At 54.0% G+C, this 16,542-nt stretch overlaps 1 protein-coding gene across 4 annotated transcripts; it reads left to right on the top strand.

The window, feature by feature from the left end:
- Positions 1-3,015: 3,015 nt before the first annotated feature.
- Positions 3,016-15,734, top strand: ZSCAN18 (zinc finger and SCAN domain containing 18). 4 transcript variants are annotated; one of them, XM_063720355.1, is made up of 7 exons: positions 3,016-3,137; positions 9,519-10,040; positions 10,737-10,886; positions 12,160-12,248; positions 12,558-12,660; positions 13,302-13,394; positions 14,192-15,734. In XM_063720355.1, exons 2-7 carry the CDS (start codon positions 9,638-9,640, stop codon positions 14,881-14,883), a joined length of 1,530 nt encoding a protein of 509 aa, XP_063576425.1. In that variant the 5' UTR covers positions 3,016-3,137; positions 9,519-9,637; the 3' UTR covers positions 14,884-15,734. The 4 variants fall into 4 exon arrangements, with proteins under 4 accessions (XP_063576425.1, XP_009231525.2, XP_009231526.2 ...); XM_009233250.3 differs by having other exon boundaries at positions 14,189-15,734; XM_009233251.3 differs by having other exon boundaries at positions 3,057-3,196; positions 14,189-15,734.
- Positions 15,735-16,542: the final 808 nt, after the last annotated feature.

Raw genomic sequence — 16,542 nt, 5'->3', positions numbered from 1 at the left:
TAGCTGGGCGTGGTGGCGGGCGCCTGTAGTCCCAGCTATTCGGGAGGCTGAGGCAGGAGAATGGCGTGAACCCGGGAGGCGGAGCTTGTGGTGAGCCGAGATTGCACCACTGTACTCCAGCCTGGGCAACTGAGCAAGACTGTGTCTCAAAAAAAAAAGAGAAAAAAAAAGTGGGAGGAATAACTGCACCTGATGTTGTTACTCTGTAGCCGTGGTAACCCAATGTGGTATTGGCAGACACATAGATGAGTGGAACAGAATCGAGAACCCAGAAATAAACCCGCAAAGATATTCCTGACTGATTTTTTTAAGGAGCAAAATGCAGGAAAGATAGCCTTTTCCAGATGGTGCAAGAGCAATTGGCCATCTGTGGTATAATAAAACCTACATTTGATCTTTTCTTCTTTTTTCTTTTTTTTTTAGATGGAGTTTTGTTCTTTTGCCCAGGCTGGAGTGCAGTGGTGTGATCTCAGGTCACTGCAACCCCAGCCTTCCAGTTTCAAGCTGCCTCAGCCTCTCGAGTAGCTGCAATTACAGGCGCCTGCCACCATGCCTGGCTAATTTTTGTATTTTTAGTAGAGACAGGGTTTCACCATGTTGGCCAGGCTGGTCTTGAACTCCTGACCTCGTGATCCGCCTGCTGGCCTCCCAGAGTGTTGGGATGACAGGTGTGAGCCACCGTGCCTGGCCCTTACATTTGATCTTTATCCCTGGTTCCTGGCACAGAGCTAAAAGCCTTGAAATTTTGTGAATAATAGGAATAGGGTTTGCAATTCATAAGGAGCCCCTTTCGACCACACCTGAGTTTATGCTAATGAGGTGACTCCAGTGGGACCCATAGATATCTTCAGGATGAGGATAGTCACCTTAAAGAAGGTATGGACCCTCTGCCCCACGATTGAGAGAGCTGGGTTGGTGAACACATCTGAGTGCTGGGAGGATGGCTCACCCAGAGGGCACATGGACGCACTGCACCTTCAGTGCCCCTGACCAGAACTTAGCTGTGCATCTCTTCCATTTGGCAGTTCGTGAGTTATATCCATTAAAATAAACTGGTAAGACTGGGCATGGTGGCTCATGCCTGTAATCCCAGCACTTTGGGAGGCCACGGTGGGAGGATTGCTTGAGCCCAGGAGTCTGAGACCAGCCTTAGCAATATAGTGAGACCCCATCTCTTAAAAAAAAAAAAAAAATTAGCTGGGCATGGTAGGGCGCACCTGTAGTTCCAGCTACTTGGGAGGCTGAGGTGAGGATCACTTGAGCCTGGAAGGTCAAGGCTGCAGTGATTCATGATGGCACCACTGCACTCTAGCCTCAGTGACAGAGTGAGACCTTGTCTCAAAAAAAACATAGCTTTCAAAACTGAACAATTTTTTTAAAAATTAGAAAACGGGCAAAAGATATGAACAGATGCTTTAATGAAGAGGGTATACAAATGCCAAAAAAATCATGAAAGTGTGCTCAACCTTGTTAGCAATTAAGGGAAATGCAAATTGAAACCATAATGATACATCAGTACATACCTATCAGAATGGCCAAAATAAAAAATAGCAAAACACAAATGCTGATTAAAATGTGAAGTGGATTCACACATTCATTGGTGGTGGGAATGTAAAATGGTCCAGCTACTCTGGACAAGAGTATGGCAGCTTCTTACAACACTAATAAGCACGTGTTCATTGTGTGACCTAGCAACTGCACTCTTGGGCTTTTATCCCAGAAAAGTGAAAACTTACCTTCACAGAAAAATCTGTACACAAATGTTCATAGCAGCTTTATTTTTAATAGCAAAATACTTAAAACGATCCTAATATCTCTCAGTGGGAGAATGTTTAAACTGCTGTATACCATAGAATATGACTTATCAAGAAAATGGAATGAACTGTTGATATATACTACTTCAATGCATCTCAAAGGAATTATGTTCAGTGAAAAAGCCAATCTGAAGCCACATACTGTATGATCCCACTTATATAACACTGAAGGCAAAATTACAGCAGTGGACTACTTAGATTAGCTGTTCCCTGGGGTTATGGGTGGGGAGGGAGTGACTACCAAGAGGCAGCAGGAGGATTTTTGGGCAGTAGAGCTATTCTTTGTCCCGAGTTTGTTGGTGGATATAAGTTAAAATTCATAAAACTGAATACCAAAATGTGTGGTGTATGTAAATTTAAAATAAAATATATAAACTGTTCAGATATACATTTAAAAAGTCAGTTGACAGGAAAACGACCAAAATGGCATCCTCTTAAGCGCCTCTATCTGGAAAACTGAAATGGGAAGCAGCTCCTGGCCGTGTCTTGCCTTCCAGGGGGGCTACATTTATACGGGGCTTTGCCAAAGCCCTCACCCCGGCTGCCACTCACGTTTCCCTCATTTCAGCAGCTCCTGAATCCCTGGGGTGGGTAATCTTTGAGTTCTATCCACTCCTTGAAACTGTAGAACCCATTTTAGCGCATCAGTGTCTCTGGGTCTCCACCTCTTGTCTTCCCAGTACTGGGTCTGCTGGTCCCTGTCTCTGTATCTCTGTCCAGATCTGTCTCAGCCTCGAGTGCTCCTTTTCTCTGGGTCTCTCTCTTTTCCTGAGCCTGAGCTGCTCTCTTTCTTTTCTTGAGCCCATGCTGGTCTTTCCCTTTCTTGATCCTGGGCTGGTCTCCCTCTCTTAAGCGTGAGCTGGTCTCTCCCTTTCCGTGTCCGACTCTCTACATCTCTGTTTTGGGGACCCCAGGGCGTCTTGGTGTGCCCCCGAGCGTCTGTGGGCCTTCATGCTTCTCTCCCTCCCGGACTGCGCGTCCTTTTGTCTTTGTTTCTCTGTTTCTCACCGTCTTTGTTTCTCCGGGTCTCTGGCTGTCAGGGGTCTATTATTTACCCGCTTGTTTACTTCGTTGCCATGGTGCCCAAAATGACGCCGGCGCCGGAGTGGGAGGGACGCCGGGAGGCCACGCTCGCGTCTGATTGGCCATGCGCCCTGTCACCTGTCACGGCTCTCTTGCTCTCCCCCTTGTGTGGCACAGCCTCGCGGCATTGTGGGAATCGTAGTCCGCGGTGAGGACCAGTGCGCAGGCGCAGTTTGCCGGCCGCCATCGCGCACTGGGGCTCCGGGCGGCTGGGACCGGCCTGCGGTAGCTGCGCAGCAGGTGGGTCTGTCCCGGGGCCGCAGCGCGAGGGTCAGGGAGCGACCCCGACAGGGCAGACGGTGAGGACGCCTCAGTGGGCAGCGTTAGGGGAAGGGGCCAGGGTGTTCCCGGGGTTGGGGTGCGAGTCCCCGCTGTGCGTCCAGGAGGCCGAGGGTCTGGCATCCATTCGCGTGGAGTGCGGGGCAGGGGCCGGGTCCCCCCGGGGGTGTCTGAGATCCGGATCGGTGAGGGGCCCTGCAGGCAGGTAGGGAACTAGTGCAACCCCCACCCCGTGTAGGCTCGTGGAGGGGAGGCGCTTAGGGCACCCTGTGGGTGGGAGACCAGGAAGGGGCGGCTCCTGATGGGGGAGAAAGGGGGGAGGGGGAGGCTCCTGAGGGGGAAGAAAGTGGGGAGGGGGACACTCCTGAGGGGGGAGAAAAGGGGGAGGGGGAGGCTCCTGAGTGGGGAAGAGGAGGGAGGGGGAGGCTCCTGAAGGGAAGAGGAGGGGAGGAAGTGGGGGCTGAGGGTGTGAGGGTGTCCCTGGTCGGGGGAAGCTGGGCAGGCTGTGGCCCCAGGGGCTGGAGCAGGGAAGGGGTAGAGGGTGCGGGGACCAAAGGGGTGCCTAGGATGGGCATTGTCTCTGCTGCCCCCACCCTTGGGATATCTCGCGTCTCCCCAGTCACCTGGGGGTGGGTTCTGTTTTAGTTAAGTGCCTGCGCCCACCCCGGAGACCTCTCTCGTGGAAGAGGCAAGAGTGGGTGTATTGGCTTCGGGCCTGACCCGGGGGGTTGGGGTGGGGGCCTGACTCACCCTCCCATCACTCCTTCCCCATCTCCTTTCTCTCACCCTCCCGGGCTCCTTCCTTTTCCCAATCTCCCCCTACCCCCGTCCATACTATCTGGCTTTCCCTGCTCCTGCTCCTTTCTCTCCTGTCTCCCCTCTCCCTGCTTCCTTCCCTCCCCGCTTCCCTCATTTTTGTCTGCTCTCCTTCCACTTTCCCATATATTCGCCTGTGTCCTTGCTGACTCCTGGGCGAGGCTGAGTGGCACAGTCACTTGGTTCCATGTCACCTCCTCAGTTCCATATCACCTCCCCCATCCCATCGTGTCCTGCGGATAGTTTCCTGCCCTGGAGTCAGAGCGGGGCCACGGGTCGCATCCAGTTGCTGTTTTCTGTGCATGATGCTTGAATCTGTGACTTCCTGGGTATTTCTGGCCTTGGGTTTTCGGGGAGCCTAGGCCAGTTGCGCAGGACATCTCTCTGGTTCTGTCTGTCCTGGTGAGTGGATCAGGGACCACAAAAGGCAGCTGAGATGTGAACGATGACCCTCACTCCATGTTTTTTCATTCTTTTAAAAGCACTTTTGCCCCCTTTTATAATGAGTAAGTGATCTGTGTGGATGAAGCCAGGGCAGACCCTGGGAATATCCGGCGACCCATCAACAACCATGCCCCATGCATTGAGCTTCGCTGGCTGATCCTCAGGCCCGTGGCTGTGGGGTGGTTTGTTAGACCCTGCCGATGAGTGTGGTGGGATGGAGAGCTGCGATGAATATTCCTCATGTGGCCAGGGCTGGGCCCACGGAGGGCCAGACCAGGCTGAGCTCTGCTCAGCCCAGGATGAAGGGGATTTGCTGCAGGACTCTGGAGACCCACCAGGCTTGGGACCCCTCAGCTCAGCCACCCCTCACTCACCGTGGCTCTCTGTACCTCAGCTTCTGTATTCCAGGCCTCTGGGTGCGGCAAAGCCTACAGGACTGGCTCAAGACTTGTGCAGACTGCTTCATTTGCTGAGGCTGGGGGGCTGGGCTCCAGGAAAATCCCATCTGAGGCAAATCCTGGACAGTCCCAAGATTAGGGGGACAGAGGTTTGCCCAGTGACCAAGCCAGACTCCAACAAGGTGTGGCCTCATTCAAGCAGGCTGTGGCAGGAAAGGGTCCCAGTGTTATCTCTTTTTTGTTTGTTTTTGAGACACGGGCTCATTCTGTTGCCCAGGCTGGAGTGCAGTGGCCAATCATAGCTCACTACAGCCTCCAACTCCTGGGATCAAGCAGTCCTCCTGCCTAAGACTCCCCAGGCTCTGAGATTATAGATGTATGCTGCTGCACCTCCCCCGGTGAGATCTCTAAGAGGAGAGTCCTCCTGACAGTGTGGCCAGGTATTAGGCAGGATGGTATTAGCCAGGATGGTCTCGATCTCCTGACCTCGTGATCTGCCTGCCTTGGCCTCCCAAAGGAGAGGATGTATTTCTAATCCCAAGGGAAAGAAACCCTTTTTAAGTGGGTTTCTGAACTCAGAAGTCCAATTTAAAAAATGTTTGAAGGCTGGCTGCAGTGGCTCACTCTTGTAATCCTGGCACTTTGGGAGGCCGAGGCAGGTGGATCACTTGAGGTCAGCAGTTCGAGACCAGCCTGGCCAACATGGTGAAACCCCGTCTGTACTAAAAATACAAAAATTAGCTGGGCATGCGGGCGAGTGCCTCTAACCCCAGTGACTCGGGAGGCTGAGGGAGGAGAACTGCTTGAACCCAGGAGGTGGAGGTTGTGGTGAGCTGACATTGTGCCACAGCAGTCCAGCGTGGGTGACAGGGCGAGACTCCGTCTCCAAAAAAAGAGATTGCATTACATAGTAAGAAACATTAGAACATTACCTGTGACCAAAAGACAGCGTGGAGTGAGAAGACAAGCCACAGATGGGGACAGTAGCAAGATGGAGCCAGACAGGGAACTCGTTAACTAGTTCACAGAAAGAGCTGTAAAGAAAAAGTCACGGGAAAGTGGGCAGTTTACCCGCCCTCAGAGATTAAATCATGAGAAAGCGCTCAGTCACAGAGCAGGCAGATGCTCGGGTCTGAGGGTCCTCTGGCAGCAGGTGGAGTGTGTGAGGAGAGAGGGCACCCCGGTGGGAGCTGCCATAAGTAGGTGATGGTCGTGAGGTTGTCCCCTGTGCCCTAGCTATCCTGCTTCTCCATATGTCCTTTAAATAGATCAGAAAGGACCCCAGAGATGGACATGAGGGTCCACAATGGCCAAAAACAAATGAGGCACAGCCAGCATACCCCTCAGCAGAACTGCACTGTGCAGTCCACACACACTGAGCCAGCTCTGCCCAGGCCAAGGGACCTGCCTGTGAAGAACCCTTACTCTCCTGGATATTCATTCCAGTGGCGGAGGCGGTCAGTAGGGAGGTAAAAGGCAGGGGCAGTCAGTGGGTATCAGGTGGGGGCGTGCAAGGAGTGCAGAGGAAAGGTCTCCCGGAGGGGCCAGTTGAGAGCTCAGACCTATGAGGTAACAAAAGGGTGGGGGTGGGTGCAGTGGCTCACGCCTGTAATCCCAGCACTTTGGGAGGCCCAGGCAGGCGTATCCCTTGAGTCCAGAAGTTACAGACCAGCCTGGGCAACATAGTAAGATCCCTGTCTCTACAAAAAAAAAAATTAAAAATTAGCCAGGTGTGGGTGATGTGCACCTTTAGTCCTAGCTACTTGGGAGGCTGGGGTGGGAGGATCACTTGAGCTCAGGAGGTTGAGGCTGCAGTAAGCTATGATCATGTTACTGCACTCCAGCCTGGGTGACAGAGTAAGACCGTGTGTTTAAAAAAAAAAAAAAAAAGGTAGAGGTATCGTGGTGGTGGTGATGATAGCACGGCATGGGTCTGTTTTGCTTGAGGTAAGTGGAAGCCCGTGTAGAATGTCTTCCAACAGCACTTAAGAGTTCCACAGTTCCCTTTAAACTCTGATAGCCACAGAGAGAGAGGTTGATAGTTGATTCTCTGCAAACTTCTGGTTCTTTTTTTTTTTTTTTTTTTGAGACAGAGTCTCGCTCTGTCACCCAGGCTGGAGTGTAGTGGCATGATCTCAGCTCACTACAGCCTCCACCTCCCAAGTTCAAGCGATCCTCCTGCCTCAGCCTCCTGAGTAGCTGGAATTACAGATACCCACCACCACACCCAGCTAATTTTTGTATTTTTAGTAGAGAGGGAGTTTCACCATGTTGACCAGGCTGGTCTCGAACTCCTGACCTCAGGTGATCTGCCTGCCTCGGCCTCCCAAAGTGCCAGAATTACAGGCGTCAGCCACTGTGCCCAGCCCTGTTTTTTTGTTTTGTTTTTTAAACAGCTTATTGAGTGTAATTTATATACTATGAGGTTTACCTATTTAAAGTGGACAGTTCATTGGTTTTTAATATGCAGTACTCACCGTTGAGCATTTTCACCACCCAAAGAAGAAATCCTGTACCCATTAGCAGTCCCTCCTCATTCCCCCAAACCCCAGCCCCTGGCAACAGCTGATATACATTTTGTCTCTCTAGATTTGCCTGTTCTAGATGTTTCATTTCTGTGGAATCACCCACCCCACCCCACAGCGGTGAGGTCTTTGCGCCCCATATTCTGGTGGAGTACTGTCATAGCAGAACCTGACGACCTGAGAAGGGCTCACAGCACCTGGCCTGGTGTGGTTTACTCTATGGTTTTCCCTATAAAACTGGGCTTGCTGCAGCTGTGGGAAATCCCCTTCCAGCTGTCTCTGTGGACCTTCAGACCCAGGCGGTTCCTGGGAGAAGGTGGACAGCTGCAGTTCACACCCTTGTGTGTCCGTAGCCAGTGACATGAGAGTCCGAGGCCGACTGGAGGCCTGGACAGCTGTGACCCGCTGGGTTCTGTTTAGTGAGCTCATTGTTGGTGCACAGTTAGAATCAAGAGAGTTCATCCTGAATACTGGCTCCACTTAATGATAGGGCTGCCCTGTATGTGGGGATTCAGCTGAGGGTGGGGCACGGGTTGGCAGGACCTGAACTCTCTCAGTCATTGTGGTCTCCCTCACCCCCCACCCCCCGCCCCCTGTTGTCCCTGCTCCTGGGTACTTCCTGCCCCTCCCGCCTGGTTCTGTGGATGCTTTGGTCGAGGCCTACATCTTGCACCATTTCCAGAAAGGAGGGGGTTGTTCAGTGGCCTCCATAGGGAGCCCCCCACTCCCTACGCTTTTTTCTAAATAATTTTATTTCAGATTTGTGGTGGTTTTAACTGGAGGAACAGTCTTGACACCTAGCTCCTTCATGTTATTAGGAATTGACATCCCTATAATCTGTCTTTTTTTTTTTTTTTTTTTGAGACAGAGTCTCACCGTTGCCCAGGCTGGAGTGCAGTGATGCAATCTCGGCTCACTGCAACCTCTGCCTCAGGGTTCAAGCAGTCCTCCTGCCTCAGCCTCCCAAGTAGCTGGGAATACAGGCACCCACCACCACACCCAGCTAATTTTTGTATTTTTAGTAGAGACGGGGTTTCACCAGGTTGGTCAGGCTGGTCTCAAACTCCTGACCTCAAGTGATCCGCCCGCCTTGGCCTCCCAAAGTGCTGGGATTACAGGCATGAGCCACTGCACCTGGCCCTCATAATATATCTTTTAAATGTAAACAGATCTTGCATTTCTGGTATAAACACAAATCTAGAATGATGCATAAATCATGCATGGTTAGGATTGGTTTACTAATTTTTTAAGGTTTTTTTGTTTTGTTTTTGTTTTTTGAGACGGAGTTTTGCTCTTGTTGCCCAGGCTGGAGTGGAATGGCACGATCTCGGCTCACTGCAACCTCGGCCTCCCGGATTCAAAGCAATTCTGCCTCAGCCTCCCAAGTACCTGGGATTAGAGGCATGCTCCACCACACCCAGCTAATTTTGTATTTTTAGTAGAGATGGGGTTTTTCCGTGTTGGTCAGGCTGGTCTCAAACTCCTGACCTCAGGTTATCCACCCGTCTCAGCCTTCCAAAGTGCTGGGATTATGGGCGTGAGCCACCGCGCCTGGCCTATTTCAAGGTTTTTACATCTAGGTTTACATAGAGATTGTCAAGTAATTTTTCATTTTCATCGTATTCATGACTGATTTTTAAAAATTCTGGTAATGATGCTGGGTGCAGTGGCTCACACCTGTAATCCCAGCACTTTGGGAGGCTGAGGCAGGTGGACCATTTGAGGTCAGGAGTTTGAGACCAGCCTGGCCAACATGGTGAAACCCCATCTCTACTAAAAACACAAAAAGTAGCTGGGTGTGGTGGTGCATGCTTGTAATTCCAGCTACTGGGAAGACTGAGGCAGGAGAATCGCTTGAACCCGGGAGGTAGAGGTTGCATTGAGCCGAGATTGCGCCACTGCACTCCAGCTTGGGTGACAGGGGGAGACTCGGTCTCAAAGAAAAAAAAAATTCTGGTAATGCACAGAATGAGTTACCCTCCACTTAGATGCTACTTTTTATCTACACGAGTGCAACGCTGAAATTCTGCTGATGCCTAACAAGCGGGTTTCTTGGAAATCTGCGTGAACTCTGGGTGTGGTGTCTTTGTTCTCTGACAGCCGGGGTGCCTGCGCCCTGGCCTTATGGAAGGCCATTGTCTTGTCCGTGTCCTCTGCAGGTCTGTGGGTTCTGGCACCACCTGAGCCCACTGGGCATCTGGTCATCCCTGGCACCTCTCCTTTGGAGCCACCTTGTCCCCGGCTAGACAGTCACATTTTCCAGTGCCGTTTTGCAAAGATGTTGCCTTTGGAGAAGGCGTTTTCCTCCCCCAGGAGCTCCCCAGCACCCCCGGATCTGCCCACGCCAGGTTCAGCAGCCGGAGTCCAGCAGGAAGAACCCGAGACCATCCCTGAGAGGACCCCTGCTGACCTGGAGTTCTCCCGCCTGCGTTTCCGGGAATTTGTCTACCAGGAGGCTGCCGGGCCCCACCAGACCCTGGCCCGGCTGCATGAGCTGTGCCGCCAGTGGCTGATGCCTGAGGCGCGCTCCAAGGAGCAGATGCTGGAGCTGCTGGTGCTGGAGCAGTTCCTGGGCATCCTGCCTGATAAGGTCCGGCCCTGGGTGGTGGCACAGTACCCTGAGAGCTGCAAGAAGGCAGCCTCCCTGGTGGAGGGCCTCGCTGATGTCCTGGAAGAGCCAGGTGGGCTGTCGCAGAGGAGAAGCATGGCTCAGAGGAGATGGGGAGGGGGTCCTGGAAGGCCCCAGTGCCAGGCATGGCTTCCCTGAGATAGTTAAGTTCTCCATGCTGCTGAGGCAGCTCCTTGGTCCTCAGGGGCCAGGACAGATGCTTGGGCTCCTGCCTTCTAGATGTAAGGAAGGCAGAAGAATGAGGGAAAGGGAACAGCCTCTTTTATTTATTTATTTTTTTTTTTTTGAGACGGAGTCTCACTCTGTCGCCAGGCTGGAGTGCAGTGACGCAATCTCAGCTCACTGCAACCTCCACCTCCTGGGTTCAAGCAATTCTCCTGCTTCAGCCTCCCAAGTAGCTGGGATTACAGGCACCTGCCACGATGCCCAGCTAATGTTTGTATTTTTAGTAAAGACGGGGTTTCACCATGTTGGCCTGGATGGTATCAATCTCCTGACCTCGTGATCTGCCCGCCTTGGCCTCCCAAAGTGCTGGGATTACAGTTGTGAGCCACCACACCCAGCCCAGCCTCTTAACAGTAAATATTCTGGGTACTTTGCAGGCTGGAGGTCTTCTGGTCCAAGGATGAGGTGCAGGATGGGTAGTGATGTGGCCCTGGAGCCTACAGGTCCCTGTGGTTTAACTGTGTGATTGTTGTTGGCACGTGTCCTGACCTCTTGGGGTCACAGGTCCCTCCACTGTTGACAGGGATGCTGCTGGGCTCCCCTGCGGGCTCATCCTCAATTCTTAGTGATGGAGTGTACGAGAGGCACATGGACCCTCTGCTGCTACCAGGCGAGCTCGCGAGCCCCAGCCAGGCCCCTGGAGCTGGGGAGATCCCGGCACCTTCTGAGACACGTGAGTGCCCAGCCAGCCTGGCAGTCTCTGCTGGGCCTTAGGTGGGGTGGTGGGCAGAGGCCTGTGGTTGGGAGAGGGCAGGAGGGCAGCCAGGGAGTCAGGGGCCCCATGGTCCATACTATCATTGGGACTTCCTCTTGTAGTTCCTCTGAATGTTAGACATTGTTTATTAAATTGGTCTTCAGAGATTATGCAGATCATCCATACTTACCACAAATAGTGAAAACACGTCAATACATAAAGAAAAGAATCTCCCAACCCCTCATCATGCACCCTCTGAAAATAAAGGGTCTCGAGTGTCGTGATGCATGTCCCCTCATGTCTCCCTGCACATCACACATGCACAATCAGGGCCTGGGGTCGGGCTCTGTGTGTGTGTTGTGCTGTGTCTGAGTGCTTGCTGTTCGAGGGGTGGATCCCCCAGGCTGTGGTTGGGTCTGGTTCTTTAGTTGCCCAGCATCGCATGCTCAGCCCATCCCCATCCTAGAGGTGGGCTCTCTGCCCCTTGGAGTGAAGATGCCGCGACACCTCCTGACTTGTGTGCCCATATGTGAGGCTCTGGGCACTGTGGGTGGGCTCCTCAGGACTGCTGGGTAAATGGCGTGTGAGTTCGACATTTCACATAAAATAGAAACTTCCATGTGGTTTTCCAGAAGTTTTGTGGCTGTTCATTACCAGCGTGGAAGGTGCCCACTGGCCCGGATACAGCCCAGCACTATGTGGTGTTGCTTTTTAGGATTTCCACGAAGGCCAGGCACAGTGCCTCATGCCTGTAATTGCAGCACTTTGGGAAGCCAAGGCGGGCAGATCACTTGAGCCCAGGCATTTGAGACCAGCCTGGGCAACATAGGGAGACCCCATCTCTACAAAAAATACAAAAATTAGCCGGGTGCGCACTTTTAGTCCCAGCTACTTGGGAGGCTAAGGTGGGAGGATTGCTTGAGTCCAGGGGGTGGAGGTTGCAGTGAGCCAAGATCGTGCCACTGCACTCCAGCCTGGGTGACAGAGCAAGACCCTGTCTTTAAAAAACAAACCAAAAAAAAAAGATTTCCATGAATCCAGTGGACTTGAATGGGCATCTCTGGGGCCACCCAAGCCCTGGGGCCACCGCGCTGCTTTGTAAATCAGGGACAGGTGTAGTGTCCATTGAGCCTTGGGTGCTGCTGTCACAGAAGCACACTGGAGTCTGGGAGGCAGCGGGGGCTCCTTGACCCTTGGGGGCACCTGGACACAGGGAGCTCGTTGCCTCAGCTCTGCCTCCCCTTCTCCCCAGCCTGGCTTTCTCCGGACCCCCTGTTTCTGGAACAGAGGAGGGTCAGAGAAGCAAAGACCGACGAGGCCAGCCCTGCCAACACTGAGCAGGTGGGTGGGCACGAGTCCCAGGGTGAGGGGCCTTGGCCTCAGCTTAGAGGCATCCCCCTCCCCATCACCAGTGCTCAGCAGAGGACTGTGGCCCCAAATGTCCACAGCGCTGAGGCCCAGAACCCACCCGGGTGGGAACGTGAGGGTGGATTCTTTGTGGTGTGAAGGGGGCTGCCTCCTGCAGTGCATCTGGGTTAGAGTCCCTGGCCAGGGCTGGCTCCTAGCCTGCTCCTGTGGCTGTGGGGCTGCGGCGGGTCCTCCCTTCTCTAGGGCAGGTGGAAGGTCTCAGCCACGGCTGCACTATTTCAGAAGCTGAAGTCCTTTCCAGAGGACCCTCAGCACCTGGGGGAGTGGGGCCACCTGGACCCTGCCGAGGAGAACCTGAAGAGCTACCGGAAGCTGCTCCTGTGGGGTGAGACTTGCCTGCCTCGGGCTCACGCCCCACTCCCCATCCCCTTCTGCAGGGGTTGGTGCAGGAGACTGTGACCCCAGGGACTTTGGCTGGGACACTGTGATGTCTTACATGGATTTGAACTTGCACGTGTTGGAGCTTGAATTTATTCGCTGAAGCCCCCACCCTTTCTGATCTAAACATCTGAGTTCTGCCCAGGCCCTGCCTGTAGGACTGAAGCCTTGGAATTTGGAAAGGCCTCCTGGCCCCAAGGCGCCCACATTGCCACCCTCCTTGCCAGAGACAGGGCCTCACCTGCATGGCCTGATCAAGGGTCTCCTCTTTTGTAGACGTTCTTGCCCCAGAAACCCTCCTTTTACGGAGGCCCCCCCACTCAGACTCCTGAGCAATTTTTGTCTTAATGTCTTTCTTTAGCTTTGCTTTCCCTGAGTCCTGCCTCTGCCTGCCCCGTCGCCCTTCCACCCTCACCTTCTTTGCTCCACTGTCCAGGGGCCTAACAGGAAGGTGGCCTTGGTGGGGGTCCCAGTACAGAGAAGAGGAGGTGGGCTGCAGCCTGCCCTGGCTGGCCCACGACACACAACACCCATCAGCTACTCTGTGTTGATGCCTCTTTTATTTCTTTGGTTTTTAACCCCACTCAGGGTATCAGCTTTCCCAGCCTGACGCTGCCTCCAGGCTGGACACTGAGGAACTCCGCTTGGTGGAAAGAGATCCACAAGGAAGCGGCCTCCCAGGTGAGGTTGGGTTGAATTGGTGTTAGGGCCAGGTGGGGTTTGCTTTTTCTTCAGAGGCTGAGGGGGCCCCTCCCAGCGCCATCAGCCCCAGCAAAGACCTCAGCATCGACTGCTTCACCATTCTCCCACCACCGTGTCTGAGTGAGGCAGGAATCCAGTTACGTCCATAGTCTCTTGCTGCATGACAGACCACCCCAAGACTTGGTCAGTGGAAATGGCAGTGGTGTTAGTTGCCAGGATCTGTGTATGACTGTTCCCGGGGGTGGCCGTTCTGCCCCATTGGAGGCTCTGTGCCATCACACCAACAAGAACACCTAGAGGCAGACTTGGGCTGGAGGGCCCTGGGTGCCTGTAGCCAGGGGGCTTGTCGCTGGGGGGTTTGGCCTTAGCTATTGACCCCACTCTCTTCGCTGGCAGCCGGGCCCCTCCCTCCAGGAGGGTGCGCTCTGAGCAGGCTCTCCTTGCATCGTGCGTCTCGTGGCCAAGCTAGTGGCCGGGTGGAGACCTCCAAAGGCGCGGTTTCCAGAGCCCGGGCTCAGTGGGGCTGTCCTTCCTGTCCTGTCGGTGGCCTCCGTTGTTGGAGGCCTCCAGGTCCCACATCTGCAGCAGCAGGCGTGGGGCGTGCGCTGCAGGGCTGCCTGGGAGGGACAGCGCTGCTTCCAAACAGCCGTGAGCCCCGCGGGGATCCAGAGTCCGGAGCCCTGTGCGCTGTTCCGGCAGCTGAGGCTCAGCTGGGTCCTCCTCTCCCTGGCCCTGGGCGGGGCGCTCATGCTAGGGCTCTGACCTTGTTCCAGAAGGCGGGAGGCAGCAGGAGAGCGCTGGGTGCGCCTGCGAGGAGGCCGCCCCCGCGGGGGTGCTGCCTGAGCTGCCTACGGAGGCGCCCCCTGGGGACGCCCTTGCCGATCCCCCGTCGGGCACCACTGAGGAGGAGGAAGAGCAGCCTGGGAAGGCCCCGGACCCGCAGGACCCCCAAGACGCGGAGTCCGACTCTGCCACCGGATCGCAGAGGCAGTCCGTCATCCAGCAGCCTGCCCCGGACAGGAGCCCGGCGAGGCTGGGAACCAAGAGGCCGCACCCCGAGGATGGGGACGGGCAGAGCCTCGAGGGCGTCTCCAGCGCCGGCGACAGCGCAGGGCTGGAGGCCGGGCAGGGCCCCGGGGCTGACGAGCCGGGCTTGTCCCGCGGGAAGCCCTATGCCTGCGGCGAGTGCGGGGAGGCCTTCGCGTGGCTCTCGCATCTCATGGAGCACCACAGCAGCCATGGCGGCCGGAAGCGCTACGCCTGTCAGGGCTGCTGGAAGACCTTCCACTTCAGCCTGGCCCTAGCCGAGCACCAGAAGACCCACGAGAAGGAGAAAGGCTACGCGCTGGGGGGCGCCCGGGGCCCCCAGCCGTCCACCCGCGAAGCCCAGGCGGGGGCTAGGGCGGGCGGGCCCCCAGAGAGCGTGGAGGGCGAGGCTCTCCCCGCACCCCCAGAGGCGCAGAGGTGAGCGGCTGTGCTGTCCCGTCCCGGAGGGGCCTTCCTGCAGGCCATGAATCCCAGACGAGGCATTGGGCCTTTCCACGCCCCTGGGTGGCGGCTTCCTGTGGTGTTTGTGGACGTCCTCTGCCTGTGCCCTGAATCCGCTCCTGAGGCTAAGCGCTCCCAACGAGAAGGGTCCACGGGAAGCCCTCACCTCTGTAAACACACCCTGGGCCAGCGGTCGCATCCGAGGGGAGCCGCTGAATGTGGAAGAAGACTCTGCTTTCTTGCAGCCATTTAGTGCCGCCCCATGCTAGGTTATTTGACATTGTGCAGTGTAGAGTTGCCTTAAAGTGCGTGATCTGCCAGTGCTTTCTTCAAGTCACCCTTGCCCCGATTCCTCCTGTTTGCGCTCCCCAGGGTTGCTCAAGTGGAAATTTTGTCAGCTGTTTAGCCTTTTCGTACTTGCGTGATGTCAACTTCACTTCTAATCTGCAAAAGCAGAAGCTGTTTCCTAGTTTACCTCACGTGTCTTTACCTGTATGGAGTAGCTCGCAGAGATCACAGAAATGCTTGCAGCCTAAAGCAGGGTTTTCAGACCGTGGGTCCCAGCCCATTAGTAAAATGGGAAATCAATTAGCAAGTGGCCAGCAGCATTACACAGCAATGAAGCAGAATAAAGTAGGCCAGAATGCATCATGTAGTAAAGGCAAATACTGTTTTGTGAAACTTTTCACCCATACATCTAAATGTGAGAACTGGTTGCAATGTAAGACGTATTTCTTGCTGGGAAGTTGTGATCAAAATAAGTTGAAAACACTAATAAAGATCTGTCTGTCTGAGCAAAGGAGACTAAACTCCTTGGGCTACATAAGGTGATTATTTTCATTGATTGCATTTATTCTCAAGATTACAGTATCATTCCCATTGCCTGCGCATAAACTTAATTGCTCCCTGTGCATAAACTTAACTGCTCCCTGTAGATACAGAAACTGGTGCCTCTTTTTCTGTCACTGTGTTTGAGCAGGCAGTCTGTTGTAATGACCCCCAAATCACAGAGACTTAATAAATAATTATTCATGGGCCGGGCGTGGTGGCTCACACCTGTAATCCCAACACTTTGCGAGGCTGAGGCAGGCAGATCATGGAGTTTGAGACCAGCCTGGCCAACATGGTGAAACCCTGTCTCTACTAAAAATACAAAAAATTAGCCAGGTGTGGTGATGCGTGCCTGTAATCCCAGCTACTCAGGAGGCTGAGGCAGGAGAATCGCTTGAACCTGGGAGGCGGAGGTTGCAGTAAGCCGAGATTGTGCCACTGCACTCCAGCCTAGGTGACAGTGCAAGACTCCATCTCAGAAAAAAAAGAAAAAAAGAAAAAAAACTATTTACTAACAGTCGATTATCTTGTGTTGGTGTTGCTGTTGCTTATATATTGGTTTGCACTCTGCTCCATACAGTGATTCAGGGATCCAGGCCTCATCCCTGTTGTAGCTCTGCTCTTCACTGTACCCTTGGAGCATGTAGGGAAGGCCGAACCTGTTCACCTGGGAGATGACACACATCACTTCTACTCACAAATCCTTGGAGAGAAATGATCCCATGGCCCCAGTCAATTGAAAGGGCCTGGGAACTGTCACCTGGAGTGCCTGTCTCTGCAACAGTTACAAGCTTAGTTCCCCTCTAAG

This window comes from Pongo abelii, chromosome 20 (genome assembly GCF_028885655.2).
Source record: "Pongo abelii isolate AG06213 chromosome 20, NHGRI_mPonAbe1-v2.0_pri, whole genome shotgun sequence".
In the NCBI taxonomy this organism is placed as follows: Eukaryota; Metazoa; Chordata; class Mammalia; order Primates; family Hominidae; genus Pongo; species Pongo abelii.
The sequence above is the reverse complement of the archived record's forward strand: the minus strand, read 5'-3'. Positions and strand labels throughout refer to the sequence as shown.